General features: G+C 42.7%; 1 protein-coding gene across 3 annotated transcripts in view; it reads left to right on the top strand.

Annotated features, from left to right (window-relative positions):
- Nucleotides 1-2,229: 2,229 nt before the first annotated feature.
- The window catches only part of APPL1 (adaptor protein, phosphotyrosine interacting with PH domain and leucine zipper 1), a 65,945-nt gene continuing 48,447 nt past the window's right edge, over nt 2,230-19,727 (top strand). For 2 of the 3 annotated variants that reach the window (XM_068114125.2, XM_068114123.2), the window contains exons 1-4: nt 2,301-2,414; nt 7,580-7,691; nt 8,191-8,289; nt 13,345-13,404. In XM_068114125.2, coding sequence (XP_067970226.2) covers nt 7,584-7,691; nt 8,191-8,289; nt 13,345-13,404 — 267 coding nt within the window. In that variant the 5' untranslated portion in view covers nt 2,301-2,414; nt 7,580-7,583. Of the gene's footprint in view, nt 2,415-7,579; nt 7,692-8,190; nt 8,290-13,344; nt 13,405-19,727 lie in introns of all 3 variants that reach the window. The other variant, XM_068114124.2, reaches the window with a different exon arrangement.

Below are 19,727 nucleotides of genomic sequence, written 5' to 3'. Positions count from 1 at the left end.
GTGACTATTAAGCGTGGCAAACCATGAGTGGCAAAGCACTGGCGCAGCCTCTCTATGGTAGCGTGCGAGGTTGCTGTATGTGTTACATAGGCGTCAATCCATTTAGTGTGAGCGTCCGTAACAACAAGGATCATACGGCCATCGATGGGTCCAGCATAGTCAAGCTGAATCCTCTGCCATGGTTCAGTGGGCCATTCCCAGGGGTGTAATGGTTCCTTAGCAGGGGCGTTTCGACTGCTTTGGCATGGATAACAATGTTTCACACACTGTTCGATGTCAGAGTCGAGGTGAGGCCACCAGACATAGTTCCTTGCCAGCGATTTCATTCTTAAAATGCCTGGGTGACAATCGTGAAGCTGGTCCAAAATCTTTGTGCGCAAGTTTGGGGGAATGACCACTCGGCATCCCCACAGCAAGCAGCCGTTCTCGACACTTAGTTCATTTTGCCTGACCTTGTAAGAATTCAATTCAGGGTCAGCATCGCATAGAAGGCCCCACCCATGCCCAGCAGCACGAATAACCTTGGAAAGAAGTGGGTCACGCCTGGTGTAGGTCCGTATCTGGTTGGCATCAATTGGGTTGTCATTCAAAAAGTCCATCAGAGATATCATGCTGCCAGGTACAGGGGGGTCAAACACTGTGTCCCGAAGTGGTAGGCGACTCATGGCGTCTGCATTTGAAATTGTGGAGCCAGGTCTGTACGTAATATCGTAATCATAAGCCGAGAGTGAAAGTGACCAGCGTATGATCCGAGGCGGTAAGACCTCTGAGGTAGCCTTTGATGGACCAAACAAACTAATCAGTGGCTTGTGGTCCATGTAAATCGTGAAATGCCGACCGAAAACGTACTGGTGAAATTTCTTAACTCCGAATACAATGCTGAGTCCTTCTTTGTCCAGCTGACTGTACTTCTTCTCAGCAGGAGACAGTGTACGAGATGCGAATGCGATTGGTCTCTCTGTGCGATCTAGCATGATGTGTGACAGAACAGCACCAACCCCATACTGACTCGCATCACACGACAGGACCATGTCTTTGTCTGGGTCGTAGTGAACTAGCACATTTGAAGACCGCAGCATGTCTTTTGACTTCTGGAAGGCTGCTGACACCCGAATGTCCCATTTCCAGCTGCTAATCCATTGTGCTTTGCACGCATGGGTTCGTATCCCATCCTCGTCGCCATGTATTGTATCAAGCTGGGAAGACAGTTTGAGTGCACCATCGGTCGTTTATTGCGCAGCCCGGAAAACCCACAAGCCCCCAGTGTCGGCCCAGCTTCCTCTGCCAAGCCGTATTCCCCACCTCTTTTATATCCACCTTCCGGTTTAATCCCATGCAATACATAGAGGTAGCGAAGGCTGCAAAAAAAGAGGTAGCGAAGGCTGCAAAGAAAGAGGTAGCGAAGGCTGCAAAGAAAGAGGTAGTGAAGGCTGCAAAGAAAGAGGTAGCGAAGGCTGCAAAGAAAGAGGTAGCGAAGGCTGCAAATAAAGAGGTAGCGAAGGCTGCAAAGAAAGAGGTAGCGAAGGCTGAAAAGAAAGAGGTAGTGAAGGCTGCAAAGAAAGAGGTAGCGAAGGCTGCAAAGAAAGAGGTAGCGAAGGCTGCAAAGAAAGAGGTAGCAAAGGCTGCAAAGAAAGAGGTAGCGAAGGCTGCAAAGAAAGAGGTAGCGAAGGCAGAAAAGAAAGAGGTAGCGAAGGCTGCAAAGAAAGAGGTAGCGAAGGCTGCAAAGAAAGAGGTAGCGAAGGCTGCAAAGAAAGAGGTAGCGAAGGCTGCAAAGAAAGAGGTAGCGAAGGCTGCAAAGAAAGAGGTAGCGAAGGCTGCAAAGAAAGAGGTAGCGAAGGCTGCAAAGAAAGAGGTAGCGAAGGCTGCAAAGAAAGAGGTAGCGAAGGCTGCAAAGAAAGAGGTAGCGAAGTATTTAGAGAAAGATTTATCACAGGCTCATGGCAGCTTGTTCGGAACGCCACCAGCGCATTGGGAATTACCATTTGCAATCCATCTAGAAGTGCAGACGTCGGTCTGGATAGCCGGCTTAATGTGAGCGTATTACGACAGCATGGTCCGCGATGCATTACCCCGGAGGTAGCTGCTCAGTAGCGAAAAATTTTAGAATAGAAAATGTCGTCATGACTGACACACCTTGCCCGAACCGACAGGGAAGAGCCACGCCACGCCCAAGATTAACGATTGCGTTTGGAACAGATCTGGCCCGACGGGCCACCGTATGGCCCACACTTCCGGATAGACACGAAGCTCGCCTAGCGGCAGAACTAGGCGCGGTGTGTAATTGGTCTACACGTATACAACTGTTAGTAGTTTTCTAACCACGAAGTTTTCGGAGTTGCGAGGTGGGGGCCACAGGTGTAATGCCCGGGATGGACAGGCTTCCCCTGGAAGAGGCGCTGGAGGACAGTCCGCAGGTAGCGCGGAGCTGTGACGTGTTTACCTGTTCGCGCGTCGTCCTGGGCTCTTGTGTGTGTTCGTTTGCTTATCGTCGACAGAATTCAAAGTTACGAGCCGTCCTCGGTTTCTAATCCTTTTCCATAAACTGCTTTTCATTCCGAGGACAGAAATCGAAACTTCACAAACTTGTTGGTTTAAGCTTTTACAAACCCATGTGACGAGTCCCACCACCTTGTGTTGTCCTGCCAAGATCTTTCTGTTTCTGCCTTGTCTGATTTTTAAAATGCTCAGAGGTACAATGTGTTTAGTGTTAAAAGATAAAGGAGGCTTTCCCAATAAACTGCGATAATTTCATAGACGTGAGGGATCATAGGTTCGAATCCCTCTCGTCACCGAGTGAGCTTATTACTGGGATCGTAGCCTACCTACAAAACCCTAAAAATTAGCATATTGCTGGGACCCCAGGTTTAAATTCCATATAATTATCATATTACTGGGATCCCAGGTTCAAATGCCATATTACTAGGATCCAAGTTCAAATGCCATATTACTGGGATCCCAGGTCCAAATATCATATAATTAGCATATTACTGGGATCCCATGTTCAAATGCCATATTACTGGGATCCAAGTTCAAATGTCATTTTACTGGGATCCCAAGTTCAAATCTCATATTCTGGGACCCAAGTTGAAATACATAATTAGCATATTACTGGGATCTCATATTCTGACATTATGATTGGGATCCCAGGTTCAAATGCCATATTACTGGGATCCCATGTTCAAATACCATGTTACTGGGATCTCAGGTCCAAAAATCATATTTTTAGCTTATTACTGGAATCCCATGTTCAAATGCCATATTACTGGGACCTAAGTTGAAATATCATATAATTAGCATATTACTGGGATCCCAGGTTCAAATGCCATATTACTCGGATCCAAGTTCAAATGCCATATTACTGGGATCACATGTTCAAATGCCATGTTACTGGGATCCCATGTTCAAATGCCATATTACTGGGATCCCATGTTACTGGGACCCATGTTCAAATGCCATATTACTGGGACCCAAGTTCAAATGCCATATTAGTGCGACCAACATATTATGTCCTTTTTACTGGGATTCCGTGTTCGAATGCCACATTTCCTGGGACCCCAGTTCAAATGCCATATTACTGTAACCCAAGTTCAAATCTCATATTATGTCCTTATTACTGGACATAAACGTCTCATATGTCATATTCCCATGTTTAAATGCCATATTACTGGGACCCAAGTTCAAATCTCGTATTATGTCTCATATGTCATATTCCCATGTTCAAATACCATGTTACTGGGACCCATGTTCAAATGCGACATTTCCTGGGACCCAAGTTCAAATGCCATATTACTGTAACCCAAGTTCAAATCTCATATTATGTCCTGACTACTGGGATCCTATGTTCAAATGCCATATTACTGGGATCCAAGTTCAAATCTCATATTATGTCTCATATGTCATATTCCCATGTTCAAATGCCGTATTACTGGGACCCCAGGTTCAAATGCCATATTACTAGGATCCCATGTTTAAATGCCATATTACTAGGATCCCATGTTCAAATGCCATATTACTAGGATCCCATGTTCAAATCTCATATTCTGAGTGTATTTGTTGTTTCCGAACGTGTATGTAATTCCTGCAACAGTCCAACATGGTCTCCTGATGGCCTTGTCCGGGACGTGATGTGGATGTCCAAGAGTTCAAACTCCTCCACAAGCAGAACTAAAACATTTGAAATGCTTTTTCAAATCGATTTATGAATCAATTCCAATTGAATTACTATTGATCTGTCCATTCGATCACTGTAAAGTTTGTTTTAGGTAGACCTGAAGCTGCTGTTGTGGGAAATATCACAACCACAAAGTGGTGGGTAAATGTTGAAATGAACACGTACGAACAATGCTTGTACAGATCCATCGACGTGCAAGGATCCCAAAGGTGAGACTTGGAACCGTGGATTGTTCAAAAGGTTCTCAGAACGAGATACTCACAATAGTCCAAGAAATGCAAACTTAAAAAGAAAAACTTTTCTATTAGTGCATAATGCCTGGGACGGATTTATTTTTTACTAACTACAGGATATGTTTTGCGCTGGCAGGATAGCCGAGAGGTACGCACAGTCATCTCTGAGCTATCTAGCCCAGGTTTGAACCCCAACCCAGGTATAAACTGTCACCCTGTGCACCGTCCATCAGGAAGACGTTAGGCTGAATGACCCATCTGCTCATTGGTGCACGTTGAAGATCCTTTTTTTTTTCTTTTTTTCTTTTTTCTTTTTGTCTACAAGGTCGAGGCTCATGTAAGAGCTAACACGTTGAACATGAAAACATGCACAGACACATAAAACAAGCAATGAAGGGAGTGGGAGAAAAGATGGGGAGATAGGAGGAAGCACACAAGTACAACATTTGAGAACAGGGACATCGGGAGATCTGTGGGAGGTAGAAGGCTTGGGGCGAGGAGGCGTGGGAGAGGTTAAAAAAAAACAAAGAAAACACATGGACACTGCGAGGACTTCCAGGAAAGAAGGTCGGTATTTCAGAAAAGTGGATCTGGGGTGAATTAACCGGGGTAGAAAAGATCAAGGTTTTGAATGGGGGAAGATAAGAGATGGTGGTGAACAGCTGTTTTAAAGACCTGGAGGGATGAGTGGGATTGAAGAGAAATGAAAGTGAAGGTGAGCAGAGTCTTTATTTTGGCAGTTTCACCAGAAGAGGGTTGCAGGCAGATCTTGTGCGACCTGCAGGAGTACTTGGGGGACAGAGCACAGACAGGGATGGGGGGGCTAGGCCAGAGGAGTCAGTAGAAGACAAAGACCACCAACCTGCCTGCGGTGAGTGAGTGAAAGGCCCTCACAATCGGCTTCATCGTGGGTGATTCCAATGATTCTGAAAGCTTTAGTTTCAACAGCGTGAAGCCGATCGAGGTGCAAGGCAGGAGCACCAGCCTAGAGGGGAGAGCAGTATTCCATTGAGCTGCGGATGAAAGCCTTGTACTGTATGTGGTGATGAGCTCAGGTGTGCCAAGGAAGGACTTCGCACGACAGAGTGCCGAGTCAGCGACTGGCTTTTGAGGCCAGCTTGGAAATGTGCTTTTCCCAGGAAAGATCGTGGCAGATTGTGAGACCCAAGAGATTGAGTGACAGAACTTATTTCGAGAGGATTGTTGAGAAAGTAGATGGGAAGGTTGTCCAGACGGTCTTTTCGAAGAGACATAGTGAGAGTGTGGGATTTGTCAGGATTGAAAGACATGTTCCACTTGTTTGACCAGTCTGTGATTTTGACCAGGTCTGCAGAGAGTGAGGAGGCTGCGGACTGCCGATCTGAGGGATGAGGTATGGAGCGGCAGAGAGTGGAGTCATCAGCAAAGAGATAGAGAGGATTTTCCAGAGAGTCTGAGTGATCATTGATGAAGACCAGAAAAAGCACAGGGCCCAGAACACTGCCTTGGGGAACTCCAGCCTGAAGAGGAAGAGGAGATGAGAGAAACCCATTCAGGGCCACACGTTGACTACGACTCGAGAGGACGTCCGCAAGCCAAGTGTGGAGATTTCCATGGATACATTGGATACATTGATACAACCCTTGGTATCCTTTGTCGAGAGTAGGCGAGTTATCACCGACACGCTGACCAAATTACAGATGCCGTGAAAATCGCCGACAGTCGAGTATCCTGTGTCAGAATGTCGATCCATCCAGGAATGTTTCTAGCCTTGAAACGTTTCTAGATTTGTCGTGAATGCTCTAAAACTGTGTCGAGAGTACAGGCCTCCATTATTAACTAATCATAAATCTTCGGTGTACAGTGCTTTCAGAAAGTATTCACACCTCTTGACCTTTTTCATATTTTGTTGTGTTGCAGCCTGAATTTAAGATGAATCAAATACAGATTTTTTTTGTCACTGATCTGCACATAAGTCATAATATATCATAATGACAAAGAGATTTTTTTTTTTTCAGAACTTTTTTTACTAAATAACCTTTACCTATATATAAAAGGCAAAAATCTCTTTCTCTTTATTTGTATGTGTTCTATGCATGGCCACATTTTCTTCCTCTCCCTTCCCTTCCCTTCCCTCATATTTCCCTCGCTCCCCGTTCTCCCTTTCCCCTTCCCCTTCCCTACCCACTCCTCACCCTTCTTTCCTCCCTAACCCCCCCTCCTCTTTCCTTTCACCTCCCCTTATGCCCCCTTCCCCCTCTTTCCTCCACCCCCCTCCAATAAATGCTGGGTACTTCTAGTTAAAAATAAAATACAGAAATATTAAAATATTACATAAGTAGTCAGCCCCTTGAGCACATCTGGATTTGGGGAGTTTGTGCCAGCTGGATGAGGAGCGTCAATGAACAGCAATCTCCAAGTCTCTTCACAGATTATCAATGGGACTCAAGTCTGGGCTTTGGCTGGGCCACTCAAGGACTTTCACGTTCTTGTTCTAAAGCCATTCCAGTGTTGTTTTGGCTGTATGCTTTGTGTCATTGGCCTGTTGGAACGTAAATCTTCACTGCAGTCTAAGGTCTTTTGCACTCTGTAGCAGGTTCTCCTAAAGGATTTGCCTGTATTTGGCTCCATTAATTGTTCCGTCTATCCTTACAAGTCTCCCATCCCTGCCACTGAAAAGCAGACCCATAGCATGATGCTGCCACCAACCACCATGCGTCATGGTAGAGATGGTGTAAGATGGGTGATGAGCCATTCTCCGTTGCCACCAGAGGTAGCGCTTTGCATTCAGGCCAAAGAGTTCAATTTTCATCGCATCAGACCCGTAATATTTTGCCTCATGCTCTCAGAGTCTTTACACGTGCCTTTTTGCAAACCCCACGTATGCTGTCATGTGCCTTTTCTCAGGAGTGGCTTCCATCTGGCCACACTCACATAAAGCCTAGATTTGTGAAGTGCTGCAGACTTATCCTTCTGGCAAGTTCTCCCATCTCAGCCAAGGAACTCTGTAGTTCTGTCAGAGTAGTCATAGGGTTGTTGGTCACCTCCCCGACCAAGGTCTTTCTTGCCCAGTTGCGGTCAGCTCTAGGAAGAGACTGGGTAGTTCCATATTCTTTCCATTTCCTCCTAATTATGGAGCTCACTGTGCTCTTGGGAACTTTCAATACTTTAGAAATTGTTTCATGCCCTTCCCCAGATCTATGTCTCCTCACCATTCTATCTCGGAGTTCTACGGACAGTTCCTTGGACTTCATGGTGGAGTTTCTGCTCTGACATGCACTGTCAACTGTGGGACCTTATATAGAAAGGTGTGTTTCTTTCTAAACCATGTCCAATCAATTGAATTGGCCACAGGTGGACTCTAATCAAGTTGTAGAGAAATCTCAAGGATGATCATAGGAAGTTGGATGCACTTGAGTTCAATTTGGAGTGTCATAGTAAAGAGGTTGAAATGTTATTGACTAAAGCTATTTCTGTTTCATTTGCAATTACTTTGTATGAATTTCTAAATAAAATTCAACTTTGACATTTTGGGGTATTATGTGTAGATCAATGACCAAAAATCTCAATTCAATCCATTTTAAATTCAGGCTGTAACAACAACAAACGTGAAAAAGTCAAGGGGTGTGAATACTTTCTGAAAGTACTGTATATTGAAAAAGAAAGTGTTTTGTGTGCTTTTGTACCTTATTCGGAGAACCTTTTGAATATCCTACTTCTCGTAAATTTGACTTCCTATGTGCTCATTGTATGTGCTCAAAATTTGACTTTCTATCTCATGATTATGATGTATTTATTTCCTGCCAGACACGGTGTCTCCTCAGCGTGTTCGAGGAAGATTCGAGCCTCTTTGATTCCTACTCCTTGCGGCTACTGCATGCGGCTCAGCGGCTGCACACCGCTCAGGTCTAGCAAACTACCATCACTTGTTCTACACGTCGTCCCAATTGTCCGAGTTGTCCACCATATTGGCTTGTCCTCGTTTTGAGGCTGTTCATTTAATTCCATTTACAACTACAACAGCACTCCGTAGAAAGCATACCTCCGCCAGTCTGAACAGTGTATGTTATGTAATCCACTGAATCCCCGGATCTGGATCCGGAATTGAGCCAGAATCAAATGGATCGACAGTGGAAAAGCATGCGATCGGATCCTAGCCATTTAGGCTCCGGGCCAGGTATGGTCCATCTGCACCCCCCCCACAACTCTCCGACCCTGGGTTTTTCTGAACCATTGGGGTGTCCTGGGGTGGAAATCAACTGGTAACAGTAAATAAACTTGGACTCACTACCCATTTGGTACCTATATTGGATGGTACCCTCAAAACAGCATATTTTTAAATCCGCGTTGCGCCATATTCGACACACGTGTTCTTTTGGTATTTGTGCCTGCTAATATTAACTCAGAATAAAAAGTTATATACCAAAAGAAAGCTGTTCATCTACTGATCATCATAGAATATTGACACATTACTTATAATGGTACCTTAATGGTCATAACTAGTGCTGAATAGCAGTACCCCACTTTAACGTAACATAATTCGGTATCGACCGTACTATTTCATCTTACACACATAATATGAACACATTACACCTGATATGCTTACATATATATTTTATTGGCTTTCTCCTGTATATCAGCTTTAATTTGATACCAGATACATCCCCATAGCTTCAATTCTCTTTTTTATACAGCGTGTCAAAGATACTACCTGTTTCGCGGGAACCATGAATCATATAATCTCGGTAACAGTCTTTGTCTATATTCAAAAGAACTGCCTATTACACTTATAAATGTCATTCATAATCGAATATCATAATCATACTGCCATCTTATTAACATATTAAACAAGAAAAACTTGTTTATTAATCACAGTAGTTTTTAATATCATCATATTAATATTCATACACTGGGTCAAACACCTTCCACAGAACAGTAACAATGTAATGCTCGAATATTTACTGTAAAAGTAAAAATATTTCTTATTTGAAACTAAATTTTAACATCCCATTGAAAAAATTTTTAGTATCGAATATTTTGATGATAAACCAAACATTATTGCTCAACAACAGATATCATAATAATATTAACAGTCAGTTTTATCCCTACAATTACATATGTATGTCGTACACTCAGTTAACCACATTATATCATATAATACAAGTATCCACTCTCAAAAGAACACAAACAAACAATTGCATTTTGTTAATTATCAACAAAAGTCAAACACTGCATGAGTGCAGTCAAGTTGGCTTGCTTGCACGAATGGCATATGTCCATCATGATCAGTCATCGTCACTGTCACTTTCATCGGTATCACTGTACAAAACACGATCCATATCATCAGGTGTTTCATCACCTGATTCATCATCACTCTCATCGTCGTCTGACATGACCTGAGCTATATCAGCCAGCTCATGCGGACGCATGTCTCCATCATACCAGAGAGGATCCAGGCAGCCTTTCTCCTCTTCCCAGCCATGGCCTGGACTTGCTTTGGGAATCCTTGGTCGAGGAACGTGAGCTCTCTTCCAAATTCCCACTTGGTGGTTGACCCTTCGGATGTGCTGTGTGAGGCTCCTCATACATGGTGGAATATTGGCCATGTCTACATTGCCTGAGGGTAGGTGACGATTCTCCTTGGCACATAGCTCATTTATTCTCAGGAGTCGCAGATCATCAACGTGTGATACCTTTCCTCTTCCATACATGGCACATGTGAAGCTGTCTAGTTGATTGTTCAGCTCTTCTGGCACATCCCACGTATCTCCAAGCTTGTTGAGAATAGGGATGTATTGCGGCAGACGAAGCAGCGTTTTAACAGGTTTGATTTTTCCAATCCCTCGGAAAGCGCTAGTGCTGTCACAACCGCTGTAGGCGTGAAGTGCCATAAGAGCAGTACTCTTCTCTTGGCCGAAGTCTGCTGCGAGTTTACTGACGTTTATTAGCCTCTGCTTGTTTCCTGTGTCTGTGTCAAACAGTATCTTTATGTCGTTTATCGATGCGGCGTAGTGCAGTAAGATGAAGAATACATCCGAGTCTGGGCTCTTCACTCGAACAAACTCATATTTCTGGCTCCTGGCGTAGTTTACGTATAATATCACGCGCGAGTCTGTTTCTTCTTGAGACGATTCCAGCTGAGGCAACTCTTTGGCATCAACTGCAGAGAACGCCGTTTGGTCCTAACTTGAGTTGGCCTTGCTGGACCAGATGCGGCATGATCATCACTGACTTCTTGCATCATGATCCCGTGTGCTGTATGAACAGAACCTTTTCCTGTCAGATCATTCACCAATGAGTCGAAATTGTCAAACTCCGAGTGGAAGACAGACGGCTCTCGTGGTGACCTGATGATTTGGTTGGAGAGTTGTGTCGATGACTTCATCACTGATTCGGCCAGTGCAGTCTCCAATTCAAGTGAAAATGAATAACTCTCACAGTGTCCCATTCTATTAAGAAGGGTTATGAGCTTTTCACTTCTGTATAGATGTCTCAGGGACGTGCACATGATGATGTGTTTTGGAAGCTTCCAAGAGCCTTTGGTGGCAGCGCGACAGATATCTTGGCCGATTGATTGAACTAATCGCTGGCTTCGTTGTGACCTTGCTGATGTTGTTCCAGTTATGATGTAGCATAGCAGCTTCTTGAGTGAATCTGGTATAACATCGTCCATTTGTTGGAGATCAGAAGGACTTGGTGGCCATTTCAGTTCTGGGGCATTCGAGAAATCATCCAGAATTGACAGTCGTAAATGGCTACCTGCACTCTCAAGCATATCTCTTGATCCCAATTTGAAGGCTTGTTTCACTGCTGTCTGGACGTCAATTGCAGTGCTGAATATTATGTAGGACTTTCCCAGATCACAGAATGATAGTCTCTCCCTGAAAGGCTCGTGGTTTTCAAGCTTCAGTTTTAGTTTGCTGGCTCGGTAGTCAGGATTCGCATATTTGCTGGTTTGCAGGTTAATGACATACATTTGCCTCAGGTCGGATAGTTTCATTATCTTCTTGGCCATTAACACATCCCTTTCAATGGCATCACATACCACATCGAATGCCTGTCTGTGGGCTTCTTCTAATTCTCCTTGATGGTGCTGTGCCTCTTCGTCAGTACTGCGCCATTTCTCTGGCTTTTGCATATATTTCATACGGCAAGTTTTGTGGAACTTTGCCTCAGAGGCAAAAAGATCATGGCCTCGGATCCTCATTAAGAGCGTTTCATCTTGCTTCATTTCAGCCATCTCCAGTACCGGCTTCCAGCCTTCATACTCGAACTGGCTCATCCCCTGGGTAGTCCAACTGCCATGTACTTTCACTTTTTTACGACTTTCCGAAGAACAGAAGATACAGTCTGGCTTAAATATGATCTTGTCACCAGAACTAGTACGGGCCATCCGCTGAGTTGTGGCACCAGTTGTTTCAGATGTACCTGCAGTAGGAGGGTTCAGTCTGTCTAAGTTCATCGTGAAACGCTTGTAACACTCCCAGTGGAAACCATGGTGTTCGGCCAGAGATTCAGGGACCAAATCACATGTGTCCTTCATCATATGCGGAGACTGTGGGGGTTGTGCAAGGCGTCTTTCTTTGACCTCCTGCAGCTTGGCCAATTTCTTCTCAGAATTTTTGAGTCCAGATAACAAGTGCAACTCTCCATAGCTCAGTCCCTTTACATGAGTTATGCACACAATGGGTGGTTGTTCACTCTCACGTGTACGTTTCGCTCGCGCCGGATGTTCCATATTAGCGTTGTTACTTCACCTGCAAAACACATCAAAATATTGGTAAGTACCAAGCTGAATAATTATTATAAATTGCATCTTAATTATAAAAAATATCTTATATTGCATACTTAACTATGTAAAAAAAGGTGTTTAACTTAACTAATTGACTCGTTCTGTCGCTGTAAGAGACACTTAAATAACATAATTGTACAATCTGATGATCTCAATTTACGCAGGATACAAACATGGAAGGATCTGCATGCCATTTTCGTCAAAATTCCTGCAATAAACTACAGTGATACATCAATACAACAATATATTAAGTAACACATATTAACAATACATAGATTTTGTCATGTGTCCAACATATATGTACATGATATACGTGGCAGCATTTGTAAATTGACAAATGCAGCATCGCCTACAATATCACCCCATACCGGTAGTATCTTTGACACGCTGTATAAAAAAGAGAATTGAAGCTATGGGGATGTATCTGGTATCAAATTAAAGCTGATATACAGGAGAAAGCCAATAAAATATATATGTAAGCATATCAGGTGTAATGTGTTCATATTATGTGTGTAAGATGAAATAGTACGGTCGATACCGAATTATGTTACGTTAAAGTGGGGTACTGCTATTCAGCACTAGTTATGACCATTAAGGTACCATTATAAGTAATGTGTCAATATTCTATGATGATCAGTAGATGAACAGCTTTCTTTTGGTATATAACTTTTTATTCTGAGTTAATATTAGCAGGCACAAATACCAAAAGAACACGTGTGTCGAATATGGCGCAACGCGGATTTAAAAATATGCTGTTTTGAGGGTACCATCCAATATAGGTACCAAATGGGTAGTGAGTCCAAGTTTATTTACTGTTACCAGTTGATTTCCACCCCAGGACACCCCAATGGTTCAGAAAAACCCAGGGTCGGAGAGTTGTGGGGGGGGGTGCAGATGGACCATACCTGGCCCGGAGCCTAATTCAAGACGGGAAACAAACTCGGAGTCATTTTTTACTTGGAATTAAATGGACAGCCATTACATTTATTTTCTTCTCTTCTTGCATATCGAATGAATACACCTGTTCTCTCACTCTCTCCATGATTTAAAAAAAAAAAAATTCTGGCAATTAAAAAAAAAAAAGGATATAAATTATTAAAAGTGCAAGATCAATACTCCCTCACCCTCACTCCCTCCTTCATGTTTTCTTCCTTTTGTTATTGTTTCAGACAGAGTTGAGCGCTGCCACTCAGAATCTCTCACTCCAGGTGCTCAACTACACCAGCCAGGTGTGCACTCTCAGATCAAGATTATGTGGGTGGTTCAATATTAAAATGTTCACAATGTGTTTCCCTGAGAATCGTGTTTTACTGCACAATCATAATGGAGCCTCCAATGGGATGCTGACATATTGTCGGCACACCACACACATCTGTTGTATTTCCTGTAATAGCATGAAAGAGAAAAAGTAAAATGCCTTTGCAGCCCCGTACAGTATATACAGTATACGAACCAGGTACCTAACCCTTGTTGAACATTGGTAAAATACTTCACTAATATCAATCTGGGGATGGAAAATCCACATATGGTCGAGATCTCTGTTCATAAAAAAATAATTCAGCATTACCCATTGGTTGGTTTTATTTATGTGTCTCCTCTCTTAAAGCATTTCCCATTGGCTGGTTTGTTTCTGTGTCTCCTCCCTCTCTTAAAGCATTTCCCATTGGCTGGTTTGTTTCTGTGTCTCCTCCCTCTCTTAAAGCATTTCCCATTGGCTGGTTTGTTTCTGTGTCTCCTCCCTCTTTTATAGTATTTCCCATTGGCTGGTTTGTTTCTGTGTCTCCTCCCTCTTTAAGAGTATTTCCCATTGGCTGGTTTGTTTCTGTGTCTCCTCCCTTTCTTATAGTATTTCCCATTGGCTGGTTTGTTTCTGTGTCTCCTCCCTCTCTTAAAGCATTTCCCATTGGCTGGTTTGTTTCTGTGTCTCCTCCCTCTTTTAGAGTATTTCCCATTGGCTGGTTTGTTTCTGTGTCTCCTCCCTTTCTTATAGTATTTCCCATTGGCTGGTTTGTTTCTGTGTCTCCTCCCTTTCTTATAGTATTTCCCATTGTTTGGTTTGTTTCTGTCTCTCCTCCCGCTTTTAGAGTATTTCCCATTGTTTGGTTTGTTTCTGTGTCTCCTCCCTCTCTTAAAGTATTTCCCATTGTTTGGTTTGTTTCTGTGTCTCCTCCCTCTCTTATAGTATTTCCCATTGTTTGGTTTGTTTCTGTGTCTCCTCCCTTTCTTATAGTATTTCCCATTGGCTGGTTTGTTTCTGTGTCGCCTCCCTCTTTTAGAGTATTTCCCATTGTCTGTTTGTTTCTGTGTCTCCTCCCTCCCTCTCTTATAGTATTTCCCATTGTTTGGTTTGTTTCTGTGTCTCCTCCCTCTCTTAAAGTATTTCCTATTGGCTGGTTTGTTTCTGTGTCGCCTCCCTCTTTTAGAGTATTTCCCATTGTCTGGTTTGTTTCTGTGTTTCCTCCCTCTTTTTGAGTATTTTCCATTGTCTGTTTGTTTCTGTGTCTCCTCCCTCCCTCTCTTATAGTATTTCCCATTGTTTGGTTTGTTTCTGTGTCTCCTCCCGCTTTTAGAGTATTTCCCATTGTTTGGTTTGTTTCTGTGTCTCCTCCCTCTCTTATAGCATTTCCCATTGTTTGGTTTGTTTCTGTGTCTCCTCCCTCTCTTAAAGTATTTCCCATTGTTTGGTTTGTTTCTGTGTCTCCTCCCTCTCTTATAGTATTTCCCATTGTTTGGTTTGTTTCTGTGTCTCCTCCCTCTCTTATAGTATTTCCCATTGTTTGGTTTGTTTCTGTGTCTCCTCCCTCTCTTATAGTATTTCCCATTGTTTGGTTTGTTTCTGTGTCTCCTCCCTCTCTTATAGTATTTCCCATTGTTTGGTTTGTTTCTGTGTCTCCTCCCGCTTTTAGAGTATTTCCCATTGTTTGGTTTGTTTCTGTGTCTCCTCCCTCTCTTATAGCATTTCCCATTGTTTGGTTTGTTTCTGTGTCTCCTCCCTCTCTTAAAGTATTTCCCATTGTTTGGTTTGTTTCTGTGTCTCCTCCCTCTCTTAAAGTATTTCCCATTGTTTGGTTTGTTTCTTTGTCTCCTCCCACTCTTATAGCATTTCCCATTGTTTGGTTTGTTTCTGTGTCTCCTCCCTCTCTGAAAGTATTTCCCATTGTTTGGTTTGTTTCTTTGTCTCCTCCCACTCTTATAGCATTTCCCATTGTTTGGTTTGTTTCTGTGTCTCCTCCCGCTTTTAGAGTATTTCCCATTGTTTGGTTTGTTTCTGTGTCTCCTCCCTCTCTTAAAGCATTTCCCATTGTTTGGTTTGTTTCTGTGTCTCTTCCCTCTTTTAGAGTATTTCCCATTGTCTGGTTTGTTTCTTTGTCTCTTCCCTCTTTTATAGTATTTCCCATTGTCTGGTTTGTTTCTGTGTCTCCTCCCTCTCTTAAAGTATTTTCCATTGTCTGGTTTGTTTCTGTGTCTCCTCCCTCTCTTGTAGTATTTCCCATTGTCTGGTTTGTTTCTGTGTCTCCTCCCTCTCTTATAGTATTTCCCATTGTTTGGTTTGTTTCTGTGTCTCCTCCCTCTCTTAAAGCATTTCCCATTGTTTGGTTTGTTTCTGTGTCTCCTCCCTCTCTTAAAGTATTTCCTATTGGCTGGTTTGTTTCTGTGTCGCCTCCCTCTTTTAGAGTATTTCCCATTGTCTGGTTTGTTTCTGTGTTTCCTCCCTCTTTTAGAGTATTTCCCATTGTCTGTTTGTTTCTGTGTCTCCTCCCTCCCTCTCTTATAGTATTTCCCATTGTTTGGTTTGTTTCTGTGTCTCCTCCCTCTCTTAAAGTATTTCCTATTGGCTGGTTTGTTTCTGTGTCGCCTCCCTCTTTTAGAGTATTTCCCATTGTCTGGTTTGTTTCTGTGTTTCCTCCCTCTTTTTGAGTATTTTCCATTGTCTGTTTGTTTCTGTGTCTCCTCCCTCCCTCTCTTATAGTATTTCCCATTGTTTGGTTTGTTTCTGTGTCTCCTCCCTCTCTTAAAGTATTTCCCATTGTCTGGTTTGTTTCTGTGTCTCCTCCCTCTCTTATAGTATTTCCCATTGTCTGGTTTGTTTCTGTGTCTCCTCCCTCTCTTATAGTATTTCCCATTGTTTTGTTTGTTTCTGTGTCTCCTCCCTCTCTTATAGTATTTCCCATTGTTTGGTTTGTTTCTGTGTCTCCTCCCGCTTTTAGAGTATTTCCCATTGTTTGGTTTGTTTCTGTGTCTCCTCCCTCTCTTATAGCATTTCCCATTGTTTGGTTTGTTTCTGTGTCTCCTCCCTCTCTTAAAGTATTTCCCATTGTTTGGTTTGTTTCTGTGTCTCCTCCCTCTCTTATAGTATTTCCCATTGTTTGGTTTGTTTCTGTGTCTCCTCCCGCTTTTAGAGTATTTCCCATTGTTTGGTTTGTTTCTGTGTCTCCTCCCTCTCTTATAGCATTTCCCATTGTTTGGTTTGTTTCTGTGTCTCCTCCCTCTCTTATAGTATTTCCCATTGTTTGGTTTGTTTCTGTGTCTCCTCCCGCTTTTAGAGTATTTCCCATTGTTTGGTTTGTTTCTGTGTCTCCTCCCTCTCTTATAGCATTTCCCATTGTTTGGTTTGTTTCTGTGTCTCCTCCCTCTCTTAAAGTATTTCCCATTGTTTGGTTTGTTTCTGTGTCTCCTCCCTCTCTTAAAGTATTTCCCATTGTTTGGTTTGTTTCTTTGTCTCCTCCCTCTCTTATAGTATTTCCCATTGTTTGGTTTGTTTCTGTGTCTCCTCCCGCTTTTAGAGTATTTCCCATTGTTTGGTTTGTTTCTGTGTCTCCTCCCTCTCTTATAGCATTTCCCATTGTTTGGTTTGTTTCTGTGTCTCCTCCCTCTCTTAAAGTATTTCCCATTGTTTGGTTTGTTTCTGTGTCTACTCCCTCTCTTAAAGTATTTCCCATTGTTTGGTTTGTTTCTTTGTCTCCTCCCACTCTTATAGCATTTCCCATTGTTTGGTTTGTTTCTGTGTCTCCTCCCTCTCTGAAAGTATTTCCCATTGTTTGGTTTGTTTCTTTGTCTCCTCCCACTCTTATAGCATTTCCCATTGTTTGGTTTGTTTCTGTGTCTCCTCCCGCTTTTAGAGTATTTCCCATTGTTTGGTTTGTTTCTGTGTCTCCTCCCTCTCTTATAGCATTTCCCATTGTTTGGTTTGTTTCTGTGTCTCCTCCCTCTCTTAAAGCATTTCCCATTGTTTGGTTTGTTTCTGTGTCTCTTCCCTCTTTTAGAGTATTTCCCATTGTCTGGTTTGTTTCTTTGTCTCTTCCCTCTTTTATAGTATTTCCCATTGTCTGGTTTGTTTCTGTGTCTCCTCCCTCTCTTAAAGTATTTTCCATTGTCTGGTTTGTTTCTGTGTCTCCTCCCTCTCTTGTAGTATTTCCCATTGTCTGGTTTGTTTCTGTGTCTCCTCCCTCTCTTATAGTATTTCCCATTGTTTGGTTTGTTTCTGTGTCTCCTCCCTCTCTTAAAGCATTTCCCATTGTTTGGTTTGTTTCTGTGTCTCCTCCCTCTCTTAAAGTATTTCCTATTGGCTGGTTTGTTTCTGTGTCGCCTCCCTCTTTTAGAGTATTTCCCATTGTCTGTTTGTTTCTGTGTCTCCTCCCTCCCTCTCTTATAGTATTTCCCATTGTTTGGTTTGTTTCTGTGTCTCCTCCCTCTCTTAAAGTATTTCCTATTGGCTGGTTTGTTTCTGTGTCGCCTCCCTCTTTTAGAGTATTTCCCATTGTCTGGTTTGTTTCTGTGTTTCCTCCCTCTTTTTGAGTATTTTCCATTGTCTGTTTGTTTCTGTGTCTCCTCCCTCCCTCTCTTATAGTATTTCCCATTGTTTGGTTTGTTTCTGTGTCTCCTCCCTCTCTTAAAGTATTTCCCATTGTCTGGTTTGTTTCTGTGTCTCCTCCCTCTCTTATAGTATTTCCCATTGTCTGGTTTGTTTCTGTGTCTCCTCCCTCTCTTATAGTATTTCCCATTGTTTGGTTTGTTTCTGTGTCTCCTCCCTCTCTTATAGTATTTCCCATTGTTTGGTTTGTTTCTGTGTCTCCTCCCGCTTTTAGAGTATTTCCCATTGTTTGGTTTGTTTATGTGTCTCCTCCCTCTCTTATAGCATTTCCCATTGTTTGGTTTGTTTCTGTGTCTCCTCCCTCTCTTAAAGTATTTCCCATTGTTTGGTTTGTTTCTGTGTCTCCTCCCTCTCTTATAGTATTTCCCATTGTTTGGTTTGTTTCTGTGTCTCCTCCCGCTTTTAGAGTATTTCCCATTGTTTGGTTTGTTTCTGTGTCTCCTCCCTCTCTTATAGCATTTCCCATTGTTTGGTTTGTTTCTGTGTCTCCTCCCTCTCTTATAGTATTTCCCATTGTTTGGTTTGTTTCTGTGTCTCCTCCCGCTTTTAGAGTATTTCCCATTGTTTGGTTTGTTTCTGTGTCTCCTCCCTCTCTTATAGCATTTCCCATTGTTTGGTTTGTTTCTGTGTCTCCTCCCTCTCTTAAAGTATTTCCCATTGTTTGGTTTGTTTCTGTGTCTCCTCCCTCTCTTAAAGTATTTCCCATTGTTTGGTTTGTTTCTTTGTCTCCTCCCACTCTTATAGCATTTCCCATTGTTTGGTTTGTTTCTGTGTCTCCTCCCTCTCTGAAAGTATTTCCCATTGTTTGGTTTGTTTCTTTGTCTCCTCCCACTCTTATAGCATTTCCCATTGTTTGGTTTGTTTCTGTGTCTCCTCCCGCTTTTAGAGTATTTCCCATTGTTTGGTTTGTTTCTGTGTCTCCTCCCTCTCTTATAGCATTTCCCATTGTTTGGTTTGTTTCTGTGTCTCCTCCCTCTCTTAAAGCATTTCCCATTGTTTGGTTTGTTTCTGTGTCTCTTCCCTCTTTTAGAGTATTTCCCATTGTCTGGTTTGTTTCTTTGTCTCTTCCCTCTTTTAGAGTATTTCCCATTGTCTGGTTTGTTTCTGTGTCTCCTCCCTCTCTTAAAGTATTTTCCATTGTCTGGTTTGTTTCTGTGTCTCCTCCCTCTCTTGTAGTATTTCCCATTGTCTGGTTTGTTTCTGTGTCTCCTCCCTCTTTTTGAGTATTTCCCATTGTTTGGTTTGTTTCTGTGTCTCCTCCCTCTCTTATAGCATTTCCCATTGTTTGGTTTGTTTCTGTGTCTCCTCCCTCTCTTATAGCATTTCCCATTGTTTGGTTTGTTTCTGTGTCTCCTCCCTCTCTTATAGCATTTCCCATTGTTTGGTTTGTTTCTTTGTCTCCTCCCTCTCTTATAGCATTTCCCATTGTTTGGTTTGTTTCTGTGTCTCCTCCCTCTCTTACAGCATTTCCCATTGTTTGGTTTGTTTCTGTGTCTCCTCCCTCTCTGAAAGTATTTCCCATTGTTTGGTTTGTTTCTGTGTCTCCTCCCTCTCTTATAGTATTTCCCATTGTTTGGTTTGTTTCTGTGTCTCCTCCCTCTCTTAAAGCATTTCCCATTGTTTGGTTTGTTTCTGTGTCTCCTCCCTCTCTTAAAGTATTTCCCATTGGCTGGTTTGTTT

This window comes from Myxine glutinosa, chromosome 4, assembly GCF_964187855.1.
Source record: "Myxine glutinosa chromosome 4, kmMyxGlut1.1, whole genome shotgun sequence".
NCBI classification, from domain to species: domain Eukaryota; kingdom Metazoa; phylum Chordata; class Myxini; order Myxiniformes; family Myxinidae; genus Myxine; species Myxine glutinosa.
Note: the sequence above shows the minus strand (reverse complement) of the source record. Positions and strands in the feature narration are given on the sequence as shown.